This window comes from Otolemur garnettii, unplaced genomic scaffold (genome assembly GCF_000181295.1).
Source record: "Otolemur garnettii isolate 467f Iridium unplaced genomic scaffold, OtoGar3 scaffold00014, whole genome shotgun sequence".
Taxonomy (NCBI): Eukaryota; Metazoa; Chordata; class Mammalia; order Primates; family Galagidae; genus Otolemur; species Otolemur garnettii.
The window spans coordinates 17,557,647-17,581,940 of record NW_003852409.1 but is presented as its reverse complement, the minus strand read 5'-3'; the positions used below and the strand labels follow the sequence as shown (position 1 = coordinate 17,581,940).

The 24,294-nt window shown below is 52.9% G+C and overlaps 1 protein-coding gene across 1 annotated transcript in view; it reads right to left on the bottom strand.

The window, feature by feature from the left end:
* COL27A1 (collagen type XXVII alpha 1 chain) overlaps positions 1-24,294 on the bottom strand; it is a 135,597-nt gene that overhangs the window by 1,539 nt on the left and 109,764 nt on the right. The window contains exons 38-60 of the mRNA XM_003785239.2: positions 20,858-20,911; positions 20,653-20,760; positions 19,252-19,305; positions 18,292-18,345; positions 14,841-14,897; positions 14,681-14,734; positions 14,483-14,536; positions 14,143-14,196; positions 13,188-13,241; positions 13,000-13,107; positions 12,442-12,549; positions 11,511-11,618; positions 10,199-10,252; positions 9,664-9,726; positions 9,290-9,343; positions 9,100-9,135; positions 8,969-8,986; positions 8,705-8,740; positions 8,405-8,431; positions 6,653-6,718; positions 4,599-4,767; positions 3,506-3,615; positions 1,367-1,585 (exon numbers count right to left, since the gene is read on the bottom strand). Of these exons, the coding sequence (XP_003785287.1) occupies positions 1,367-1,585; positions 3,506-3,615; positions 4,599-4,767; positions 6,653-6,718; positions 8,405-8,431; positions 8,705-8,740; positions 8,969-8,986; positions 9,100-9,135; positions 9,290-9,343; positions 9,664-9,726; positions 10,199-10,252; positions 11,511-11,618; positions 12,442-12,549; positions 13,000-13,107; positions 13,188-13,241; positions 14,143-14,196; positions 14,483-14,536; positions 14,681-14,734; positions 14,841-14,897; positions 18,292-18,345; positions 19,252-19,305; positions 20,653-20,760; positions 20,858-20,911 (1,719 nt within the window). The remainder of the gene's footprint in view (positions 1-1,366; positions 1,586-3,505; positions 3,616-4,598; positions 4,768-6,652; positions 6,719-8,404; positions 8,432-8,704; positions 8,741-8,968; positions 8,987-9,099; positions 9,136-9,289; positions 9,344-9,663; positions 9,727-10,198; positions 10,253-11,510; positions 11,619-12,441; positions 12,550-12,999; positions 13,108-13,187; positions 13,242-14,142; positions 14,197-14,482; positions 14,537-14,680; positions 14,735-14,840; positions 14,898-18,291; positions 18,346-19,251; positions 19,306-20,652; positions 20,761-20,857; positions 20,912-24,294) is intronic.

Sequence of the window (24,294 nt, the reverse complement as noted above, 5' to 3'; positions counted from 1 at the left end):
ATAGCTTGCAGCAACCTCCAATTCTTGGGCTCAAGCAATCCTCTTGCCTCAGTTTTTCTATTTTTAGTAGAGACGGGGTCTCACGTTTTGCTCAGGCTGGTGTCCAACTCATGAGCTCAGGCAATCTTCCTGCTTTGGCCTCCCAGAATGCTAGGATTATAGGCACAAACCACCACTACACCCAGCCAAATTGTTATAAATACAATTTTAATTGAATTTTTTCCTTTCTTAAAATGTGTATACAGGCTGGGTGCAGTGGCTCATGCCGGTAATCCTAACACTTTGGGAGGCCGAAGTGGGTGGATTGTCTGAGCTCAGGAGTTTGAGACCAGCCTGAGCAAGAGTGAGACCCCATCTCAAAAAAACAGCCAGTTGTTGTGGCAGGAGTCTGTAGTCTCAGAAAGACTTTGAGACATTTTTGACTGTCGCAATTACAAGAGGTGTTTAAAAAGAGTTTGAGGTTGCTCTGAGCTATGATACCATAGCACTCTACTGAGGGCAACAAAGTAAGACTCTATCCCCCCCCCCAAAAAAAAATTATATGCATATTTTTGGCACCCTCTGTATACTGGATAAAAGCTGCTATCCAGAAAGCTTCTACTGACTTATTTTTTCCAGCAGCTTCATGGGAGAGTATTAGTTTCCCCACATTTCCATGAATATTGTGTATTATCAGGTTTTTTTTTTTGAGACAGAGTCTCCTATGTCACCCTCAGTACAGTGACGTGGCGTCACAGCTCACAGCAAACTCAAACTCTTGGGCTTAAGTGGTTCTCTTGCCTCAGCCTCCCAAGTAGCTGGTACTACAGGTGCCCGCCACAATGCCCAGCTGTTTTTTTTGTTGTTGCAGTTGTCATTGGTATTTAGCTGGCCTAGGCTGGGTTCAAACCCGCCATCCTCGGTGTATATGGCTAATGCTGTAACCACTGTGCTACAGGCGCCAAGCCATCAGTTTTATTTAATGTTGTAAAACTGGTATTTTGCCTTTTGACAATTTTCTGTTTCCCACTCCCTATTCAGAGCATTTGAAAATTACCAAAAATATTAAGAGAAAGAATTAGCCTGACTATGGAGGGGACAGAGAAAAGAGAAGAAATATATCCTCTTGTAAGCAGCCTTGTAAATAAGTACAGAATCTACCAGCCTGTAGAATTTTTACCAGCCCAGATCTTCTTTCAGAAGTTTCCCAGAAAAGAAAATGAATAAAAATAATTTTTTTATAAAATTGTCATAAAATTATTACACAAAGATAAAAGATATATATCGCATTAATACATTATAGTCTAAAATCATTAGAATCCTATAACAAAAACAAGTTTTTCCACTTGTCCCCATGTGAGGGGCCTTGAGGGGCTCCAAAAGTCACCTTGCAGCCATCCATGGACACCTCGGGCCTAAACTGACCCCCAGCTTCAAAGATCTGCCCGTTCCAGGCCCGGAAGCGCACAGCCTGCTTGGCTGGAGTCTGTCCTGTGCTCTCCTGCCACACGGTCATGTTCAGGCAGTGGATGGTGATTTGTTGTGTCACCTCAGAGCTAAGCAGGTGCAGAAAATTCATCTGGACCCGGCTGACAGCAAACTCGACCTGTGGGGATGACACAGCAGCAAGCAGGCTTAGGCTGGGCCGCCTGCAACTCTCAGAATTCCTTTCTTGGTAAGCATTGCTCACCATGCTCCTGGACATGTGCCCACTTGCAAGACAGGGAAACTGAGGTCTGTGTGAGGGAGTCCCACAGGTTCTTAGCTATGTAACCAGAAAGGGCATGCCTAATTCCACAGCCAGAGCTTCGAGGGTCTTGATGTAATCTGATTCACTCCCCCACTGTAGAGGCTGCCTTTGGGGTTAAGCTGGAATCCAGAGGCCCAGAGAGAGAAATGGATCTTGCCCAAGATTAAGAGGCTCTTAAAGTGCAGAAGAAATGAGAAGGGCTTTCCACAGCCTTCCTAAGTTCCAAGATTCCTGTGAGGTGGGGCAGGAGCTGCCAGAAACAGCAGACCTGAGAACAAACAGATTTACGGCTCAGCACTTCCCCACACAGAGCCAGCACTGTTCCTGATGTGGATGGTGACCCAGACGGGCACTCAGCTGTCAACCCAAGTGCCAACTTGGGCCTCACCCCTCCACCAAGCAAGTTCTTCAAGTCCTGGGGGATGAGGACCTGCAGCGGTCACCAAGTCCCTGCTGGGACGTGAGCTCTGGCTGCAGGTGCAGTGACAAGTCTAACCTCTTTGCACCTGGCTCACGTTAGTGAGCCAACAAAGACTCGGTGGCTGACAGACTGCCTTGCTCAGAGATTCTCAAACTCCGGGGCTCAGCACAAGTAACTCTTGGAGCCTCCCAGGGCATGTGGCTGATGAAACGGGATACAAGGGACTCTGCACCCGCCTTCTCATTAGGGCATGAACTGGCCCCAAATGCACAGGGCTTAGTGGAACTGCAGACTTGTGGTGGGGGTGGGGTGGGGGTGTCTTTGCATGGGAACCCTAACCTGGTTTGAAAGCAGACTGGGAAAACTACACTGAAAATAAATAACTCACACCAGTTTAAAACATAATGTCTGAGAATGCCTGGAGAAGGCTTACATTAACTCAGGCTGAGTAAACGGAGAAAATGCAGCCCCTCTCTGGCCTCTTCAGAAGGCTTTTATTGATTTCTAACAAAAGTGCATATGCAAAATGTAAAAATGCCAAAAGATGGGGTTAAAGAATCCTGACTTTCCAGAAAGAGTAGATAGAGAGGCTGGGTGAACTGGCAGGAGGTCTTTAGAAAGGGGGAAGCAGAAGCTAGTTCTATCCTGCAGGGGAAGTAAACCAGATTTCCTAATCTATCAAAAGTTCAGAGTTTAATCCCTTCTACTTATTGACTCTTGAACTCTAGTCAGGCCTGTCTGGGTGCCTCCAGGCTCTTTATCTTCTGTAGTTTTGAAGATATCCCAGGGATTCCCCATGGCGGGGGGATTTCCCCTAGATACCCCAGGATTGAGGTGGGGTGCCCCACTGAGAAACCAACCTATCCACCTCCCACACAGACTCAGGATCTACTGACTGATCCCAGTGCAGTGGAGCTATCATGCCCCACTGCCACCACCACCTTGGTTTGCTGTTGAGCTGCCCTGTGCCATCTAAAATGCCTAGCCCAGAGACAGGCACATGGTGGGTGGGCAGGCACTGACCATGACTCAAACATTTGCATACACAACTCTGTGATGATTCATGGATCTTCAAACCAGGCCAGCTCAGCCAACTATTCTGCTTTAGATATCAGAAGATTCTATTTGAAGAAGGAATCATCAACATCATACAACTTGAAAGGAGACCATAGAAGTGTCCAGCTCATCCCCAATTGATAGGTAAGGAAACTGAGTCTCAGAAAGAGGAGATGTCTTTGCCAAGGCCATGCAGGAAGGCAGGATGGCTCAGGATAGAACCTGGGTTTATTGCAGCCTGGGGCAGGGTTGGGGGCAGAGAGCAACAGCCTGGTGTGTGGTAGGGAGCAGACAGGTACCTTGGAGGCCGTGATGGGCTTGAGGCACGTCTGTCCACCATGTGTGAAGTTGCAGGAGACTTCGATGGTGTCAGAGGAACAGCCTAGGTTGGGATCCACCCAGTAGGTACCTGGGGGTAGCAGGGGAGGAGGGGATGTATCTGGAGCTGGGGGAGTCAAAGCCTTGGTTCTGCGGTGGGGGCTGCACCTTGTGACCCACTGAGCCCCAGCTGGGTATGAAGTCTGGGCAGATAAGTGGAAAAGGGGTCCCTCAAGCCTCAGAGATGGAAGGAAACCTCTGGGCAGTGCTCACAGCTGGCAGAGCCCCTGGAGGGGGGTCACACAGCTAAGCATTTGGCTTGGTTGCTACTGGGACATGTCCATTTTGTAGAGACAACTGAGGTTGAGAGAGGCTGAGCCACTTGTCCTAGGGACTGAGGGGTCATTTAGCTGAGCAGATTCTCCCAGGCCTCAGGCTCTTCCTAGGACTGGCCAGAGGTGGGTGGGGTCAGGGCTTCTACGCTGCCAGCTGGACACTGCTGCTCACATTAGACTTCCCTAGTGGGCTTCCCAGGGGCCAGGGGCTCTGCAGTTGGAGAGCGGGGTGACCATTCACTCTGCAGCTGGGGAGGTACGGGTGGCCTGGGCTAGGACACAGCTTGCTGGGCTCAGGGCCGATTTAAAGAAAGGCTGATGCTGGAACCTGCCAGAACCACCTGTCCTCACAGATGAGAGGGTTTGGTGAGGTGAAGACAGATGGGGAAGCCCGATGCACTGGCCCCCCACGTGCTGGGACTCTTGGGGGCTTTTTCTATCAAAGCTCTTATTTCACTGCACTAAATGGTAACCCCAGCTTGTGGACCTGGGACTCTGGAAGGGTGAGGCCACTCCTCGGTGGTCCCCACTACACTCTACCCCCAGGAAGCACAAATTCGGGCACAGCGTGAGGCTCAGTGTTGAATGAATAAATTAGTAGATAGACTGACTACCCATGTTCTGTCTCCCAGGGATAGAAACTTGGCCAAGAAGAGAGAGTATCAAGAACTCTACCTTCCCCAGTCCTCCCCCAACCCCCAGGCCAGCCCCACCCCCGCTGGGCAGGAAGTCCGCTCACCATCCGCCATCTTCTGCTCGCAGTCCATCAGGTCCCTGCACACCCGGGCGGGGTTCTCTTTGGTGCCCAGGGGCGTCTTAATGCTCTGGATGAGGTTGCTGAGGTAGTGTAAGGTTTTAAAGATCTCCCCTCCCTGGTCCAGCACCAGCCGGTCGGGGTAGCTGTAGCCCTGCCACACAGAGGGAGTAGCCACCAGCCGGTAAGGTCCTGGCCCGCCCGACGTCCCAGCCACTATGGCCCCAGGCTCTCACTACTTGGAAGGTGCCACTGAGGTCCCCGGGTCATGGCCTGGGCAGGGAGTAGGTTTCCCTCCATTTCACAACTAAGAACCTGGGGTCCAGGAACAAGATGTGGGAGGTGGGGCTGCCACAGTGGATCAGAGCCTTGAGAAGAATGTGGGGTCAGCCTTATCCTCCTAAAGGGCAGGCACAGTCCCTGCAAGGCAGGCAAAGGTGCACAGGATACTGGGGAGTGGCCCCGAGTCCCTGTCTAGAAAGAGTCCACGGAGGAAGTAGGGAGAGCACTCCTCTGGGCTCCCACTGAGACACTAGGAGACGGAACTGGGGCCAGCAGTAAAGAGGCATAGAAAGATGATGTCCACTCAGAGAAGGAGCAGGTCCTCCCTGGAGCAAGTCCCCCCAGAAGAGGTCTCCTAGGAACAGGACCCCCTAGGAGTGGGTCTCCGCAGGAACAGATGCCCCCAGGAACAGGTCCCCTCTAGGAGCAGGTCTCCCCCTGTGAGCAGGTCCCCCTGGGAACAGGTCACCACTAGTGGGGAGGTGGGGATCTCAGAGTGCTAAAGAGCTGGGTGTCAAGGCAACCCTGACCAGGGAGCTTCCTCCTGTGTGACTTAGAGCCTCAGTTTCCAGAACTACACATCAGAGCTAAATAAACCCTTCCCCTACAGGAGGTGGCAGAGGTGGCATGTGCGTGTGTACATCAGAGACAGAAACAGCTGCTTGACCTGTTTCTTCTGCTGTCTGGACACACAGACTACACTTCCCAGCTCCTCTGACCGTGCTCCGGACCACGGCATGGGAACAGAGCAGTGCAAAACCTTACAGCCCGGTGCAAAGCAGCCCCTGCGTGATTCCCCAGGCTCTCTTCTCATGACATGAGGTGACACTGGGGGCCACTTGTGGGAGAGGAAGAGGGCAGAGCCTCTGGCAGGCAGGTGAGCTCCCTCATTAACAAGCCAATTACCGTTATGTGCACAAGAAACAGACTTCTACTTTGTTCTGTAGCCCATGCAGAGGGGTGGAAGGTGCTGCATGGTGGGGCTCCTTCCATTAATAACAGTAAGGATGGCTGCAGGTCAGTGGTCCGCTTGCGTGTAGCATAACTGATCTCTAGATATGGTCATACTGCATCTTGAATGTCCCTGGCTTCCCAATGACCTCCCTAGACAGATGGTAAGGGGCTCCTCCATGCTGTCTTTTTCCTTAGACTGTGAGCCTTCAGAAAGTCAAGGCTGTCTCCAGGCATTTGCCTGCCCCAGTACCCTGCACAGGTGCCAGATGGAAATGTTTGTAGGATGTTGGAGCTATGGGCAGTGAGTTCCCTGTCATGGGAAGGAGGTAAGCTCCCAATAGGGGCTGGACTAAAGGACACAGAAGGCCCTTCTCAGTCTGGCATCTTGGAGTTGAGGTGACCATAGGTCAGAGTCTTAGCCAAGTCCTGTGGGCTGACTGTGAGCTTCTTGCTCCCAGGGGGTGAATGCTGAGAAGCAGGGTGGGCTCTGGGTCCAGGCAAATGTTTCTCCCTGACTCTGGCCAACAAGACCTTTGAGTTCTGAGGCCTTTGGAGAAAACTCAAGGGCTTGGGGCCCGAAATGGCCTTGCTTTGCCCTGTTTGCTTGCACTGGCCGTGGGACCTTGGACTTGCTGCTGCCCATGCTAAGCCTCAGTAACAAGCCCAATCTGTGGTGTGAGACACTGTCCACAGGGTTTTGACACACTTGGTGCAAGCCACATAGAGGGCAGTGACCACCAGTGGGCCATTGTTTGTGTTTTCCCCTGAAAGGGACTCCATATAGTCCCAGCTCCTGGAGGTACCTCTGGTCTGAGTGCTCCATTGGTGTCCATCCACGTCTGGAAAGCTGCCCCAAGGTCATCTTGTTGCTGTACACGGAAAAGACAAGATGTTTATCCTGCCTTCTCCCTAGGGTCCCCCAGACCCACTAAGTGGGAGCCCCAGGATCCAAAGACCCCCTACCTCTCCCTACTTCCCCAGAAGGATCTTGGCCAAGTCACGTACCCTCTGCAGAACTCTGTCTTTTCTCCCCTTGCAGACAGAGTCAAACTCACCATGCCACTCCCTTCCTCCAGACACGTTCAGCTCCCCACTGCCTTAGGATTAAGTTCAAACTCCTCATCGTGGTTACAAGACGCAGTGTGAGTACTGTGCTCTCAAGCTGTCTCTTTCCCTCCCCCGACATGTGTCCTAGCACCAGACACACCACAGACTTCCGGGTTTCTATATGCCATGTTCTAGCTTGCCCTGGGACCTCTGCACCTGCCACTCCCATAGCCTGGAAAACTCTTCCTCCCTCCCATGCAATCGGTAATCTGTCTACCTCCTGTACCAGCAGGTCCCAGCCTGGGGCAATGATGCCCTTGGGGGACATCAAGGAATATCTGGAGACATTTTTGATTGTTCCAACTGGGAAAGGAGCACTACTTACATGCCCTACTATGCACAAGTCACTTGCAGCAAAGAATTATGAAAACAAGTTAAGAAACCCTGCCTTCCACCCGTCCTGTGGATGTCAGCTGCAGTGAGACACCTCTCCTGCCCCTAGGTTGGGGGAGGCCCCATCTCTCTGTCCCCAGTCCCTGTGTTTCTCCTTTGCCTTGCACTGTAATGGCCTGATCTAAACCTACATCTCCAATCACAACACCAGGCTCGGGAGAAGTGTAGCTGTGGTCTTGCCATGAATGCAACGAAAGCCCAGGCTTAGGGTCTGGACTCTGGGGGTCCCCTAGGGTGAAACCCCAGCCCCACCACAATCTGGTTAAACACTGTTTAACCTCTCTTTGCCTCAGTTCCCTCATCTTGAAAATAGGCCAGGTAATAAGACGCTCTCATAGAACTGCTGGAAGGAACCCATGAGTTAATACAAAACAGCACTGCTCAAGGTGTTCAGCATAGAACAAGCACACAGCAGACATTCAAAATACCCTAATTTTCCATTTTTCCTGGATTCCTGCACTTTCCCCTAGCCATCTTTCTTCTTGATGAGAAGGAAAAGGGAAGGCAGCAGAGGAAGAGGCCAGGACTGTCCCGCTGTCTTTGAGGACAGGGCAGGGGAGAGACAGCAAGAGTGGAATGAGAAAGTAGAGATTCCGAGTGATACATCCCAGGGGCTCCTGCCCTGCCCAGTTTCTCTCTGTGGTCACACCTTGGATGCTGTTGGGCCTGATTCCAACCAGCAAGCAAAGAAGCAGTAAAACGGGGATGGAGCCATCACAGGGCTTGGGAGGGGGCCGTGCAGGGCCGTGGACCCCACCAGGGAATGCAGGGGCCCCAATCTGCCCCCATGCCTCCCCCTCCTTGGACTCAGAATCTGAGACAGAGGGACCTCAACAATCAGCTCATCTGTGTAGAGTACACGGACAGGACCAGGAACCCAGTGGCTGGACCATCTTCCTGGGTTCCTCCTGGCCCAGGGATCCAATAAGAAGTGAGAAAAGGACATGGGTATCCCCAGGCCCAGCTTAAGGTTCTAGCCACAGGGCCCAGAGAGGGTCAACTGCCTCTCCCTCCCTCTCACCCACTAGGCCAAAAGAGAATGTTCTCCAACTTACAAAGTGGATAGGACCCCCTGGAGGACCCTGCAAGAGAAGAAGATGGGTTAATATTTGACAGGGACTATGTGCTGGAGTCTCAAGATGGGTTAATATTTGACAGGGACTGTGTGCTGGAGTTTCAGAGGCTGTCAGGAGATTGGAGAGGCTGCCCAGCAAGGCAGGACCTGCTAAGCTGGTCTCTACTCCCCCAGGAGAGTCAGTAAGGCTTAATCTGCCTGAAAAGCCTTGGGTCTCATCCACAAGAACTCCGTCTCCTGCCCCAGGAACACGAGAGGCACCCAGCACTGAGTTACCTACCGGGGGGCCAGGCTGCCCTCTTGGGCCGGGAGGACCCTGGAGGAAGAGAAGAGTGAGATCCTGGTCCATGAGGGCCTTCCATCACCCCATCCCAGCCCTCCCCGGGCAGACCTGAAACCCAAGGACAGTGGTTCCCCTGGCACACACAAGAATACATGGGATAATGGAAGTCCACTGGGAAAGGACACACCCAGGGACATCAGCAGTCATGAGGAGGGGACCCGAGAGTGCCCAGCCACAGCCCCCCAGGCCCAGCCCACTCACCCTCGGACCTTGCAAACCCTGGAGGGAGACAGAAGTGGGGAAAGAGTTAGGGTACCCAGCAGAGCCAGGACGATCCCGACAGCCCACCCCACCCCTGCCCCTGCAGCACCGCCCCCAGCCCATCCACTCACCCAGTCCCCGCGGCTGCCTTTGTCACCCTTTGGACCCTGCAATAGAATACAGCCCAGTGAGACAGTGCTCAGAGGGTCCCAGTGCTCAGATAGGGAACATGAGGCTCAGAGTGACCTTGGATCATCGAGATAATCTGGAGCCAGGAAGGGAGGGGATCCAGCAGTCTTCCTGCCCAGCCCCTACACCTACCGGGAGTCCAGAAGGTCCCAGGATTCCGAGGGGCCCGATGATACCTTCCTTTCCCTAAAGGAGACAGAAAGGCTTATGTGTCGTTATTCCAGGGCCTGATGAATAGAGTCACAGTGACAGCAGGGTGGACAGCAGCATGAGTGTCCCACGGGGGTAGAGACTGCCGCAAGCAGGGGCCAGGCCATGCATCTCCTGAGCCCTCCATCAAGAGTGGGGTGAAGCGGAGACTGTCCAGGGGCAGGGACAGCATGACCAAAGGTGTAGAGGAGGGAACAAGGACGGTGGGCAGAGAGCACTCAAGGAGCAAGAGGAAGGTGAGGCCATGTGACCAGCCAGCTGATGTCCTTGCAGGGACAGACAGGGAGGGGACTCACCATCAAACCAGGAGGCCCCCGAGGGCCTTGGATGCCTTTGAAGCCGATGTCTCCAGGAGGGCCCTGCAGGGGGCAGAGGAAGGGTCCTGGCAGCTCCCTCACCCCAGGGTCTGCCAACCCTCACCCTCCCTGTCAAGGGAGGCCTTACCTGAGGGGCCCCAGGAGGAATGAATGCCCACAATTATTCTACCAGCTGCCAGCAGCATGCTGACTCAGTGCTCCGTGGTATACGCCTCTTGTCTTAAGTTTTACAACAACCCTCTACAGTTATTATTCTCACATTACAGATGAGGAAAGCAAGCCTTAGAGAGACTACGGGCCTGAGGCACAAAACAGCTGGGCTTGGAAGTCGGGTCTGCTGAAGTACTAGTTGGGGGAGGCGGTGGGGGGGGGGCGATGTTCATGCTTGATCCCAGCTATACTCCAGCCCACATTAAGTATTCAATAAATGTTTGTTGAATGAATAAATGAATGAATGAACAAGTAGGTGGATGGATGAGACCCCACGAAAACAGTAAGGAGGGGAAGTCTATACCTTGGGCCCAAAGAGACCAGCCATTCCTGGGAAGCCCATCTCACCAGAGTCGCCCTGCAGGGAGAACAGGAAGAGAGGGGCACGTGGGGTCAGGAGCAGTGTGCCCAGCCAGTCCCCTAGAACCCTGAACTGCCTCCTCCCTCCTGCCCTCTCCAAGGATAGCAGTGACTCCACTGAGAGGAGTCTGCTGATAGCAGTGATACCACTGAGAGGCGACCAGATGAGTGTAAACAGCTAACAAATTAGACACCAGTCACCCTGTCATGTGGGAGGGGTCCATCCAGGTATTGTACAGGGAAGGCTCCACGAGACTCAGGAGTACCTGTCCTACAGCTTTAGGGGAGAGAAGGAAGGACCTGCAGACTCCCCCCACCTGTCCGCAAAGCTCTATTAAGAAGGTACAGTGGCTCACACCTGTAATCCTAGAACTCTGGGAGGCCAAAGCAGGTGGATTGCCTGAACTCGCAGGTTTGAGACCAGCCTGAGCCAGAGCAAGACCTTGTCTCTAAAAAAAATAGCTAGGTGTTGTGGTAGGTGCCTGTAGTCCCAGCTACTCAGGAAGCTGAGGCAAGAGAATTGCTTGAGCCTGATACTTTAAGGTTGCTGTGAGCTATGACGCCACGCCACTCTACCAAGAGTGACAATGTGAGATTCTGTCTCAAAAAATAAAAGAAAGAAATGATCCCCTCCCCGTCATTCTCCATCCTATAATCCTAGCACTCTGGAAGGCCAAGGTAAGAGGACTGCTCGAACCCAGGAGTTTGAGGTTGCTGTGAGCTATGATGACACCATAGCACTCTACAGAGGGAGACAAAGTGAGACTCTGTCTCAAAAAAAAGAAGAAATGATCCCCTAAAAGTAACCCCATTCCCTGAGGGAAGCCCTCGGGGGCCTCCTGGTTTGATGGTGAGTCCCCTCCCTGTCTGTCCCTGCAGGTGCTTTGCAGGCTCCACTGTGAATTCTGTGTTCCCACATCAGTCCAGGGAGACACACTATCCCCTTTTCACAGAGGAAGAACCTGCAGCTCAGAGAGGGCAGGGACTTGCTCAGAGGCACACAGACACCCCTTCTCATCTTGAAGGGATCATTCAGATCTCTCTTTTCAGCCCTCCTCACCATCCAGCTTAGAGGAGGGAGAACAGTATTTGGTATCCAGAGAGTGTGTCATTCAGCCCTTGTCACAGAGCAGGGAGGTGGCTTCTAGGTCTGTCTATTTTTGTGTGCAAAAGAGCGTGTGCACATGAGAATGCATGTGTGTACACAGAATGTACATGTGAGTCTGGGGCATGTGCATTCTTTGGGACATACTCACCGGCTGGCCTTTGGATCCAGGCTCCCCCTGGCTCCCAGGAAGCCCTGTTCCGCCCTCTGTCCCTCGCTTGCCAGGGGGACCCAGCTGTCCTGGTAACCCACTTTCACCCTTAAAGAAACACACCAAAATGACCAGTCATGAAGAGAAGAGCAGGGGCAGTCAAGAGAAGCAGAACAGTGATTCTACAGGGTCCCTTGAGATCTCTGGATGCTGGGGCAACAGATGGAGGCCTGGCAGTGGGAAGAAGTAGGGCTGGAAAATTTCAGCCTCTTAAAGAGGAAGGTCTCTTTCCCCACGGACACTCAAGGCCCTACTCCCATTCTGCCTATCTGCCCAACAGCAAGCAGTTACCTCTCCTCACACCCTCTTCCTGCCTAGACTGTCTTCTCTCCTTCTTTTCTTATTCAAATTCTCCCTGGGTCAAGGCCATCTTTCACTCTGCCTGCCTCCTCTTAAGGGGATCCAACCTTTCCCCAGCTACACCTCAGGCTTAGGGAGGGCCAGAACCACGTCTGGGTCATCCATCTGAATCCTCCCTTTAGTGCCTAGCTGGGGCTCAGACTGACTCACTTTGGCCTCCCCCACTGAAGTCACTCAAGGCAGCCTGAGTGAATCTCGGCAACAAGCAACATCTGTTGTTCCAAAGGGGCCCACAAGAGGGCACCCATGGATAATGCAACAACCAGTTGAAGTTGTCAAGGATCTAGTGGGGGGGGGGCGGTGGGCAGAATTATAGCTTCGTGAATAAAACTATCCTTTAAATCTGGTACAAGCTTGGGGCAGGGAACCCTAAGAAAAGTGGATTTCATTTGCCCACAGGCCCTGGGACACGGCCCTAAAGAGTCAGTACCATTATAGTCAGCATCATTATTACATGTCCAAGGCAGGAAGAAGGGTAGAGGGCAGGTAAGTGCACCAGGAAGTATCTGACCTTGAATCCTGGGGGCCCCTGTGCTCCAGGTAAGCCGGCCACACCTGGATTTCCTCTCTTCCCAGCAGGGCCCATGGGGCCGGGGTCCCCGTCATCTCCCTGCTCCCCCTGGAAAGAAAGTAAGCAAAGGAGGGTCTTCTGTGTTTCAGGAAATAGCCAGGAAGACTGGATGGCTCAAAGCCCAGCTGAACTTCAGGTGCAGCAGGAGGGAGGAGGTGACACCCCAGAACGGAGGTCAGACTGCCTGTGTGTGAGGGAACAAGCCCAGGGGGACAAGAGGAGCTGAGGGTCTGTGAGTGGGGAGGGGATGCCTCTTATAACCTAGGAGCTCTATCCACTGGGCAGAGGAGGAACTAAATGAAACCTGGGTGCTGGCATGCACCAGGTCCCAAGGGATGGGACAAATGCCCACCCCAGGGCATCCAAGAAAACGGCTGGGTATGTTGTTCTTCCCCTCCCATGATTCTAAAGCAGCTCCTCTGGCAAATGGCCTGTGGAAATCTCCCCATCTCTCGTCCCAATTCGAGATGCCATCTGTTAATACCAAGCCCTGCTTACCTGCTGTCCTGCTTGCCCATCCCTGCCAGGAAGCCCATCTGGTCCAGCGATGCCCTCAGGGCCCTGTCTCCCTACCACACCTTGGGGTCCTGGCAGCCCCTGTAGGCCCTGGGGGGTACAGAAGAAGCTCATGAGACTGTGGTGGGGGTGAGCAGGCTGATGGGAAAGCAGCAGCTGTGGTCACTCACCTGGACCCCTCTCCGGCCTGGTGCCCCGGCCTTGCCTTGCTTTCCCTTTGGCCCCTGAAAAATGAATGACCACATTTTGGAGGCTGCTGGGAGGAGGTGCAAGACCCTCGGGGCTCTGGGAGGGAGGTATTGAGTACGTGGGCCTTGTGTGAGCAACTCGTTCCATAAAGGGGCTTTAAAGCATGTTGGCTTAGAAGCCCAGGGTCAGGGCCAGCCTGGGGACCTGTCATAGAGCCTGCTCCAGACCATTAGGTCCCCTCACTGGCTCCTACACTCAGAGGCCCTCACCTTAACCATCTCTTGGTTGGAGCCCTAGCCCATAGCTCCATCTGATCCCCTAGAGCAGTGGGTCTCAACCTTCCTAATGCCACGACCCTTTAATATAGTTCCTCATGTTGTGGTGACCCCAACCATAAAATTATTTTCATTGCTACGTCATAACTGTAATTTTGCTACTGTTATAGATTGTAATGTAAATATCTGATATGCAGGATGTATACAGGTGACCCCTGTCCTGAAGGGGTTGCAACCCACAGGTTGAGAACCACTGTCCTAGAGGGTGCATGTAGAGGGGGTTCAATAAGGGAGGGGCATTAGCAGCACTGGCCCTACCTTGGCAGAGGAAGGTACAGGGGCCCAAGATCCAAGGTAAGAAGTTCCTCCTCCATGAGCACCCTTGTATCTTTCTACTTTCTCTAGACCACTCTTGTCTTTCTACAATGTGCTATGGAGTAGTGGGCCCTACCTGCCCTGGCTTTAAGTCTACTGGCTAACCTCAGGTGGTATCTCTCCTGGGGCCCTGGAGAAATGTGCCAACCATCCATCCTCCTCAGGCTATTTGAAGGGATATGGGACCCTAGCCAGAGCACTGGGCAGGATTCTCAATAGCTGTTTGACCTTGGGCAAGTTCCTCCCATCTCTGGTACTCAGTTTCCCTGAACATCCAGCTTCTTACCTCTGCGCCTTTCGATCCTTTGGGTCCCGGCCGCCCCTGGGGTCCCGGATGCCCCTGCAAACCAAGGTGAGATGACGCAAGGCAGCCCCAGGACTCTCTCCCGGGGAGGGTGGCCAATCTCCGCCTGGAGGGGGAGGGTGGGAGGGGTTTGGGGGTGCAGGCTCTGGCGGTACCCCCAGGGTCAGGGCAGGAAAAACCACAATGGCTGCCCCAGGCCCTCCTGCAGGGAGGGTCCCTTTAAGCTTTAAAGGGCCCAGTTCTTTAATTCCCACTAAATTCCCACTAATTCCCCAATTCACATCAGGGCCAGACAGGGGGTGGGACAGGAAATGCCACTCACAGGTTGCCCCTGTTGGCCTGGCTTTCCACGGAGGCCTGGAATACCCTCCTGTCCCTAGAAGCAAAGAGAGATAGATGAAGAGGGCCCACATTGGAGGGGTGGAGCAGGGCAGGATCTGAGAAATTTCTTGTTCTTTCTAGCCAGTGTCATCATCCTTGACACTCCTGATCCTGCCAGAAGGCTACTCCTAATACTTACAGGGTATCCAGGGTCCCCTGGTTCCCCGCGGTCTCCTCGATCACCCACAGGGCCCTGAATGACAAGGAGAAGAGAAAAATTGGCGCCACCAGGTTCAGAGGGTGCTGGTCACACTCCCTAGAGATCTCAGGGCTGCCCTCCCAGGGGTGAGGGTGCTTACCCGATCTCCAGGAGGCCCACGGGGCCCCTCGGCCTTGCCATCCTCTCCCTGCTCTCCCTGTGGACACAGAAACCAGTTTTAGGACAAACCACCTGCTCCTGGGGGAATCTGGCAAATTCCAGGCAGAAAGAGCTTTATCAGAGACAAAGTCCAACCTATTTTGGGTCACAAATGAGGAGACTGAGGCCAAAGAGGGAAGGGTAGGCATATCTGAGCCAGTCCCCGCTGTGGTGTGGAACCAGGACTGTGGAATACAGGAGAGAGCTCTATGCCCTCCATCCCACTGGGCACCCCCCAGCCCAACCTGTCGAGTTGAGAGAGCCCTCAGAGAGAGGCTTTGGCACATGTGCCAGCTTTGCAAGGGACCAGTGTGAAATCTTCAGTACATCCCTTTCTGTCTCTGGCTTATGTGGGGCTTGGGGGGCTAGAGTGGGGCAAAGGGGGGGCTGGTGAGGATTTCACAATGCCTGGCAGGAAGCACCAGTAACTCCAACAGCTGGCACACACGGGCACACATGGCCAGACACAGGCCAACTCATGGCATTCTCTCTGGATCATCACCATTTAACAGATGAAGACACTGAGGCACAGAGGGTGATGTGACCTGCTCTGAGTTATTCACACTCAGAGTCTCTGATCCTTGCTGGGAGGAAGTGAACAAAGGACTAGCTTGAGGACGAACTCCCCACCCTTCCATCGAAGCCCCAGTTTACACTCAGCAGCCAGCCAGTTCCGGGGCTTGTCACTGAGTTTCATGTGTGCAGAGTGGGACTGGGATGTCTCCTGCGCTGTGCTGCAGACTGGGTGAGGAAAAGCACAGTAAGTGCTTGGCACACTGTTGCCCACATAGTAGGGCTCAGTAGGTGATGGCCATTAAAATTGTGATATCTGTTAACAATGACAGCAGTGAGGATGTGTCCCCGGGACGTGGCCAGAGACAGATGGGGACAGAGCTGAGTTTTGAAATCAGATCTTGGTGTCATGGCCACTCAAGGCCCAGGCCTACTCACAGGACCAGGAGGCAGCCATCAAGGTGGCTAGATAGGTACCACTTGCCAATGACAGGGAAGGTGGAAGGCGATTGCCAATGACAGAACTGCAGGGCTCAAAAGACTCCAGCCCAGAAAGCTCCCCTGGGAGCCCATTCTGGCAGGAGACTCAAGTCAGGGCACCCTGAAGACCCCGCCTGTCCACAGGGATCATAGAGGAGCCCCAACAGGCAAGAGAGAAGAGAACAGGGCCCGAAACAGAGGTCCCCGCTGGCCAGAGGTTTTGAGGGCTGGTGGCTATGACACCTTGGCTGAAGGCTGGAAATGGGGTACATGGAGGGAGGGTTCTACCACTTTCTGGTACTAAAAAAGGTTCCTATGGGTGTAGGCTAGAGGCAGGTGGGGCTTGGTCTGAGGCCTAGAACCAGCTGTACCTAAGGAATTCCCTCTCCTTCTGGTCCACTCTCCATAGCTCCCTGACCCAGCACTCAGCCCCTCCATGGAGGAAGCAGCTGAACTGGGGGGCTGGGGACAGGGGCCTGTGTTTATATAATGTGCTCTGCCAGCCACTCTGTACAAAGTATCTCAGCATCCACATAGCAGCCCTATGCTACGGAGTATCGTCCATACTTTAAAGATGGGAAAACTGAGGCCTAGGGAAGGAAGGGTCTTAGCCAAGGCCCCTCAGAAATACAGGGGTGGTCTGGACCAAAAGCCAGCTATGCTGATTCCCACATGTGGATATAGTTTGAGGATGTTTTAGTACCAGAAAGTGGTAGAACCCTCCCTCCATGTACCCCATTTCCAGTCTTATCCCATCCCCTGGCCACCAGCTCTGTAGACATGTGCCCCAGGGGTGGTTCAGGTTAAATAGTATGTTGGTTCCTCATCCTGGGTATTTTTGATTAGGGGAGTAGGCCCTGGTGTCAAACAGAAGGGGTCTGAGTCCCAACCCTGCCACTGCCTTCTCCTGCTCCTGAACTAGTCACTGAGCCTCATGCTGGGGTCATGGAAGGATTATCAGAGAAAGCTGGGGAGGGAGCTTTGCATAGGGCTGTGTGCTCCGGTGGGTCTTCCCAGCACCACTGACCTTGCACTTGGCTATTCATTCGTGAGACGATTTCTATTTTTGAGCTCTTTAGAGCGTCTTTCCCAGCCTCTAGCTCAGGGCTTGGAATACACTATGTCCTCCCTGAATACCTGGAGAGCTGGAGGAATGAACTAATGTGATAATATCTTTTAAGTCAGAAAATGCATCTGGCTGGCATAACATGTATGTGATGTCCCCCTCAGCCTCATTAAGGTCTCCACCACTTAATAGATGAGGAGATCAAGTCTCAGGGAATCCTGGGGACCCACTAAGGACCCCCAAGGACTTGGGGCAGATTTGGGGTCAGGGCTTCACTCTCAGCAGCCTGCTACAGAGGACCCAGAGCAGAGGTCCTAGGGGTACCAGATCCTCTTGGTTCCAGGCTCCTTGTTAACCCCTTCCTGGCAGAGTGTGAGGGCCCAGGAGGGGCTTCAGGTACCAAGTGGCACCTTCTGCAGCCACCTATGGCAGCTGTTGCATCCTGTAGCCCACTCCAAATGCAGATGTGTGCTCCCCAGAGCAGGAGGAGGAAGGGGCCAGCTGGACAACAAGCCAGACTGGCTGACTCACCCAACAGCAGGGTTTAGTTAGTGGGAAGCCGACTCAGCAGAAGAATGGAGGGCTGGGGAAGCCGGAGAGGGGGCAGACAGAGACAGCAGCAGTCGTACCTTCTGGCTAAGCAGTGAGGGATGGGAAGGGAAGGGAGGAAGGGGGACTTGGAACTGCTAAAGTAGGACTCAGACATTATTGGGGTCTGGGTCCCACTTGGTATTGCCTTGGGATGGGACCCAGGGCCAATGCCATGACCCTTTGGCCTTCCATATCCCAACCTGCATGGTGGGGCAAGGTCCAGTGATCACCGAGGCTCCTTCCAGTAATTCCCCTCCTCTACCAAACCTGGAGCCACAGAGTGAGGACTGCACACATCTCCCTGCTGCCCAGTGATGCCTCCCTTAGCCCCTAATCTTTGGGGCTCCTCACTCCCCACCATTTTCTCCTCACTCTCAAGGGTGATCTCATTCCTGGGCAAGTCCTCAGTTCCCAAGTTCATGTAGATGATGGGATTGCAGCGTTAGTCACCATGTGACTGACTATAAGCCCCATGAAAGCAGGATTGCATTATCTAGTCCAGTGCTGGGTACAGAGATGACATCCCACACACAGTACTGAAGGAGGACCTAAGGGCTCCTGCCTCCTGGAAACGGCAGCTGGACACTGGCTGCAGTGGCTGCCCCCAGCTAGCTGTGGTGTGAGCAGGAAATGAGCCACACTTCCCTAGCCATAGGTACCCTAGAAGGTGTGCCTGTCGGCCCCAGAGCTGACCTTGGCCCCAGATACAAGGGCACAGCTGCTCCCCAGACCAAACACCCACCTTTTCGCCTTTTGGTCCAGGAGGTCCCAGGGGTCCCACGATACCTTTGTGGCCCTGTAGGGACACAAGATAGAGAGGGAATGAGGACTCAAGAGGGATAAAAAGCAGGGACTCAGAGATGGGGACACTAAGCTGTATGGTTGGGTACCAGAACTGCCCAAATTCACTGTGTGCCTCTGAGCAGGTCCTATGCCTTTCTAGGCCCCAGCTTTCCAGACACACCCCTCAGGGTGTTCTAGTTTGGAAGGTCTGTGGCCCTGATGGCCTTGCCCAGGAGCAGACACAGTGGGGAGCTCGGGAGAGCCAGCTTTGTTCTCTGGGGCAGGGAGAGGAGTGGAGGCAAAGTGCCCAGACTGCCCCAGGCTGCAGCCAGGGCTGCAGGTGCACACATCTCCCTTGGCTCCCAGTGCCCACATCTCCATGCCCCCATCCTCCGTGCCCCCGTCCATTTTCCTTCCCCTGCCTCCTTCCCTGCAGCACCTCCTTCAGACACTGGATCTAGCCACAGGTCAGGGATAGGACTCCACCGACACATGTAAAAAGCTGTCAGGCCTGTCTGAGCCTGTTTCCATTTCTGGATAAGACCCATCCTTCTCTGAGCTCTGGTCTCCTCAAATATATAACAGGGGTATAGCCCAGCCACCTCTAAGGAGGTGCCAACTTGGATACAAAAATGGGCTGTACAGAGAGCACCATGGGGCCCCCTGAGGCATGTGAGTGTCCATTCCCGCAGAAGACAATCAGGAGGGCTCAGGGATGGCTGATCTCACTTTGACCACCCCATCCCATCTGTGGTCCTCCAACCCCACCTCCACTATGGGTCCAAGTGAGACCCCACATCAATGGCTCAGGGGCCATCCATCAGCTGGGAGGTGGTGGGGGTAGAGGCTGAGGCAGGCCAGGCCTGCAGGACAGAGTTGGGGACAGGGGAGGCAAGATTGCTCTGAGGTGTCATCTTACATCATAACCAGCCAGTCCTGGTTCTCCTTGGGCCCCCATCCGTCCTGGAGCACCCTACAAGAGGAAGAGACCCTCGTTGGTATGGAGTTTGGCTCTCCCAGTGGGGACACAGGCAGTCTCTCCCCCAGGCTCTAGCCAGGCTCCGCCAGCAACCTGGCACGTCCATGCTGCCCAGAACCAAGGCAGAAAGCAAAGGGCACCACCTGGAGCCCCCTACCCCTGCTCCAGCCCCTCCTCTTCCAGGCTCCATAGGTTCAAGACAGCTGATTGCTAAATTTTTAGGACTTTAATAAGCTAGTTAAACAGAACCGTATTAAAAATTAAATTGTATGGACTTACATCAATTTTATTTAAAACAAAGATAACATTCGAAACTTCTCTCTTCCTGATCATTTTCCTACCACCTGCTCCTGAAGCCATTTACATCTACTGAATCTGTGCGGTGGGGACACTATAGAATGGGGGGCTACTACACGTCTCCCCAACTCTGAGAACATGACAGCACACAGGTAGCCTACATCAGCCATAGAGGGACCAATTACATCATGAAAAGTGGTAAATGCCACAAGCCAGCACAAGTGCTTATTGTCCCATACAGCCAGCTTGGAGGGGACAGGGTCTTTACCTCCCTAAAGGTATTGAAACCTTCCAGCCTTCTTCCTTCGGGGTGGCCCAGCAGTGCCCTGAGAGACCCTTGGAGTCATCCAGGCACTCTATCGCAGTTTATCTATTTCTTTTTTTTTTTAATCTTTTCTACCTCTTGAATTTTTTTTTTATTAAATTATAGCTGTGTACATTAATGCAATCACGGGGTACAGTATGGTGTTTTCATATACAATTTGAAATACTCTCATCAAATTGGTTAACGTAGCCTTCATGTCATTTTCTTAGTTATTGAGTTAAGACATTCATATTCTGCTTTTAGATAGATTCACTTGTACCCCTGTAAGATAAACCATAGAGATGACCCCACCAATCATCCTCCCTCTACCCTCCTCACCCCCCCATATTCTAAGGCTATAATCAGGTTATAGCTTTCCTATGAAAAAACTCCTTGTTCAATAAAAACTCTCCCAGAGTATGGTCCCCTGTCTCTGCCCCAATTTACAAGGGCTTATCAATGTGGGTCCATAGAGGGTTTCAGGAGGCCCACATATCTCTTCGAATTACAAGAAGAAATATTTGGTATTGTGTATACTTTTCGAGTGGGGGGCTGAAACTTTCTGTAGGTTCCTGAAGGGATCCAGGACTCAAAAGAGGTAGCTGGGACAACAAACAGCCACCTGTCCGGCCATAGTGAAGCCAGGTGCACTGGTGCAGAGGGAGCTGGTGCCTCTTTTTCTGCCCTTGGTCCCCTCTATTCCATGCCTGACTCCCCCACCCCAGCCAGAGAGTCCTCACCGTAGGTCCCAGGCTGCCCCGGGACCCCTTAGGGCCTGGGGTGCCAGGGGATCCGGGATCTCCAGGGGCTCCCATCTCACCCAGCTGTCCTTGGTAGCCCTTGGCACCCTGCAGCAGGAGGCAAGACAAGTTGTCAGTGGGTCCCAGCAGAAGTCATTGGGGGAGGAAGAGGGACTTGTGCCCCTCGGGACAGGAAGGGTCCTACCTTGGCTCCAGTCCGGCCCTTCTCGCCTAGCTTCCCTGACTTTCCTTCAGGACCCTGAAGGGAGAGGGGGGAAGAGCAAGAGAAAGATGAGAACTGAGAGGAAACTGAGGTGGACTCAAGGCAGTTAGGCGGTTAGCTTTATAGACAGGTGAGGCAGAGCTGAGCCTGCCACTGGGTACCCGTGTGACCCTGCACCTGCACCTGGCCTAAGCTCCTGCGCTCAGTACCCTCTGCTGTGTAGTTAGTGACATGGGAACATGCTGACGATGGTGTCTGGCCCATAGGAAGAGCCCAGTTAAAGTTGGATGTGGCCTCTGCAACCGTAGGCTTCTAGTGCTGGTGTCACTGCCGTCCTGGTTACTGTTAGGAGTCCAGGCCCGTCCTAATGGGAGTGGCTCTCTGTACTGATCTCTCTCTGGGGCTCCACACTGTTCCACCCTCCCCTTGACCCTGAATGCTAGGCCCCAGCAAGACTCCCTTCCACAGACTAGAGCAGCCAAGTCCCCAAAGGTGAGGTAACTTGCCCAGGGTTCCAGAGCGGGGCCCTGGTTCAAGTCCAGCTTTATGTGGCTCCAGGCCCAGGGTCCTTTGCACCTCTTCCCCATACCCTCAGGGTCCCCACTTATGGGGCAAGGCAGCAGGAGAGGCTTTCCAGGTTCTCCCCAAGCTCTGAGATGTTGTGCATCACTTCTGTACAATCGCTGAGGCCAAGCCCCACCGCCAGGGTCGTCCTCTCTCAGGAACTGAACTGGAGGGGCTTCCTCACAGTGGGGCATTGTGCTGTGAAGGTCAACCACCCTCCAAAACTCCCCCTGGGGTCCTCAGACCATTCCTTCTAGCAGGCCACTCTGCACCCCCCAACAGGGCAGCCCAAAATGCGGCCCTCGCCCACCCTGCCCCAGGGAGAGGCCAGTCCTGCTTTGCCTCCACAGTGGTGAGGGACATTGCTTAGCAGGGGTGAGTGTGTGTAAGTGTGCATGTGTGGGCTCAGACCCAGAGACAGAGGAGAGGGCAAACCCTGGGCCACACTAGGCCCAGATGCAGGGGGTAGGGTCGGCAGTGTGTCTGGCCTGGAGGGGACTTCCTGACTGCAGGCCTCATGGGAACCGGAAAGAACATCTATGCTCCTGGCAAGCACTAAAGAGCTGGTGTGCTGCAATTCCTCTAGCTGCATTAATAGAGGCATAAGCTGTGGAATGAGGGAGGGGACAGTTCCATCTTGGAACAGGTGTTGCACGTTAAGAGGATGCACTAATTGTGGTGAGAGAGGGGCAGGAAGAGGAGGGCCCTAGAGGAACAAGGAAGCACCTGGACCCAGCCAGAAGGGCTTGATTCCTGCCTGCAGATTTCTGCAGCTGGTGTGCAGGACAGCGGTGGGTGGCCAGTGTGCAGAAATTATGGGGACACTGGCTTTGATTGTAGCCTCCAGTCATGAGCACATGAAATGTGGTTACTGTGACTGAGGAACTGAATTCTTAATTTTATTTAACTTTAATTACCTTAAAATTAAATTTAAAAGCTGATACCCAACTTAGTTACTGAAAAAATTTCAAGTACATTTGGAGCAACTTGGGTATAGGAAACTACATTTTCGACTATGAATTTTATGAAATCTAAATACAGATCAAACATTTCCAATGAAAATCGACATCTTAATTGAGATATGCTCTGGGTATAAGCTGCACATCAGATTTGAAAGATTTGCTACCAAAAAACTAGAATACTAATAATCGTCACAACCTTGACCAGGTGCCAGGTGCTGTGTTTGCACTCTATGTATTATTACATTCTCACCAGTGTTGGGAGAAAGGGATTATTTATCCCATTTTAGAGCTAGAGAAACTGAGGCTCAGTGGGATCAAGTGCTATGTGTGGGCCTGCCAGCTAAGGGAGAACTGAGACGTGGATCCTCAGTTTCTGGGGCACCTCTTGGCCCTGGCTGGTCCTCACTGAGCAATGGTGAACTCATGAGACACTGGACAGTGGAATTTGCCAGTGCAAAAGTAACTGCAATGGCTGGTCGGTCCCCTGTCAGAGGAGAGATGAGTCAGCACCAAAGCATCTGGTTAGGGTCAAGGAGACAGGAGACTGGGTCTCTGTCCAGATGGGGTGCAGCTTGCTCTGATTGTCTGTCCCCAGCTCAGTACACCCCCATGGTGGACAGCCCTGAGTATAACAGGGCTGGAGCATCTAAGGGAAGAGGCTGTGGGGTTGGAATGAAGACTCTGGCTGGGCCTCATCCATATAGATGCATTTCTAGAAAGGCCCTGATGGCTCATAAAATTCTATTTTTAAATATTTGACTGCTTCCAGGCCACAGAGTGGGAGGTATTTGTTCTACAGTCCTGATGCCAAAGAGACTCAAATACAGGCCCCTCACTGACTCCATGACCCTGACACACACTCAGTCTGGCCCCACTGACTTTCTTTCCAGTCCTGGCATATGAGAATTGAGAGTGACGGCAAAATATTGACATTAACCCTGCTACCACCACCAATAAAACCAGCACCATCACCATGACCACTGCCTGAACCACTGCTACCACCACTAGCACCACCATCACCACCATACCATCACCATTCCGCCATCATCGTCACCATCACCACCATCGGCATCATTACCAGCACCACCGTTATCACCACCACCATCAGTATCAACACTGTCACCATCACCACCATCAGCATCTTCACCAGTGCCACTCTTATCACCGCCACCATCATCAACACTGTCATCATCACCACCTCCAGCAACAGCTTCTAGTCATTTTGTCCCCCAGATTTATAAAGACAAACTTTTACATTTCAGGTACATTTTTAAATGTGCTTTCCCACCGCAGATTTCACTTACTCTATAGATGAGAAAACCAAGGCTCAGAGAGGGGCAGTGACTTTCTCAAAGTCACACAGAGAGTGGGCTGCTCAAGCCACAAACTCAGGTTCAACCTTTGAATTCTGACACTGAGGCTATTTTTACCACATGTTGCTGCTCATCCCACAGTCCTGACACTCCAAACTCACTAAAAAAGGGTCCCTGGGACATTGGAACTCAAAGTAATCTTAGCACACATTCCTTCCAAATCCTTCAACAGACCAAGGGCAAGATCGGAGAGGACGGGGGGGCAAGTGAAAGGTCGCAGAGCAAGTTACTGATGGAGAATCAGGCCCGCACCACTCCTGCAAAATTCCCCTGGCCCATTTCCCCTGTGCTGAGTCAAGCCCGGGGAAGCCTCCTGGCATGGCAAGTCTGACAGAGCCTCCCTCAGAGGAGTCTTCGAGCCGCTTGTGAGCTCATTCTGCTGCAGCTGTTAGGGAGAATTAGCACTTCAGTGCTATTTTTAGGAAACAAATATTTTCCCACAACCATAGTTTGTTGCAGGCTAATTTGGATCTGTCGTGGGTTAGTCATATAAACACTTTGAGAGGGAAAAGATCTTCAA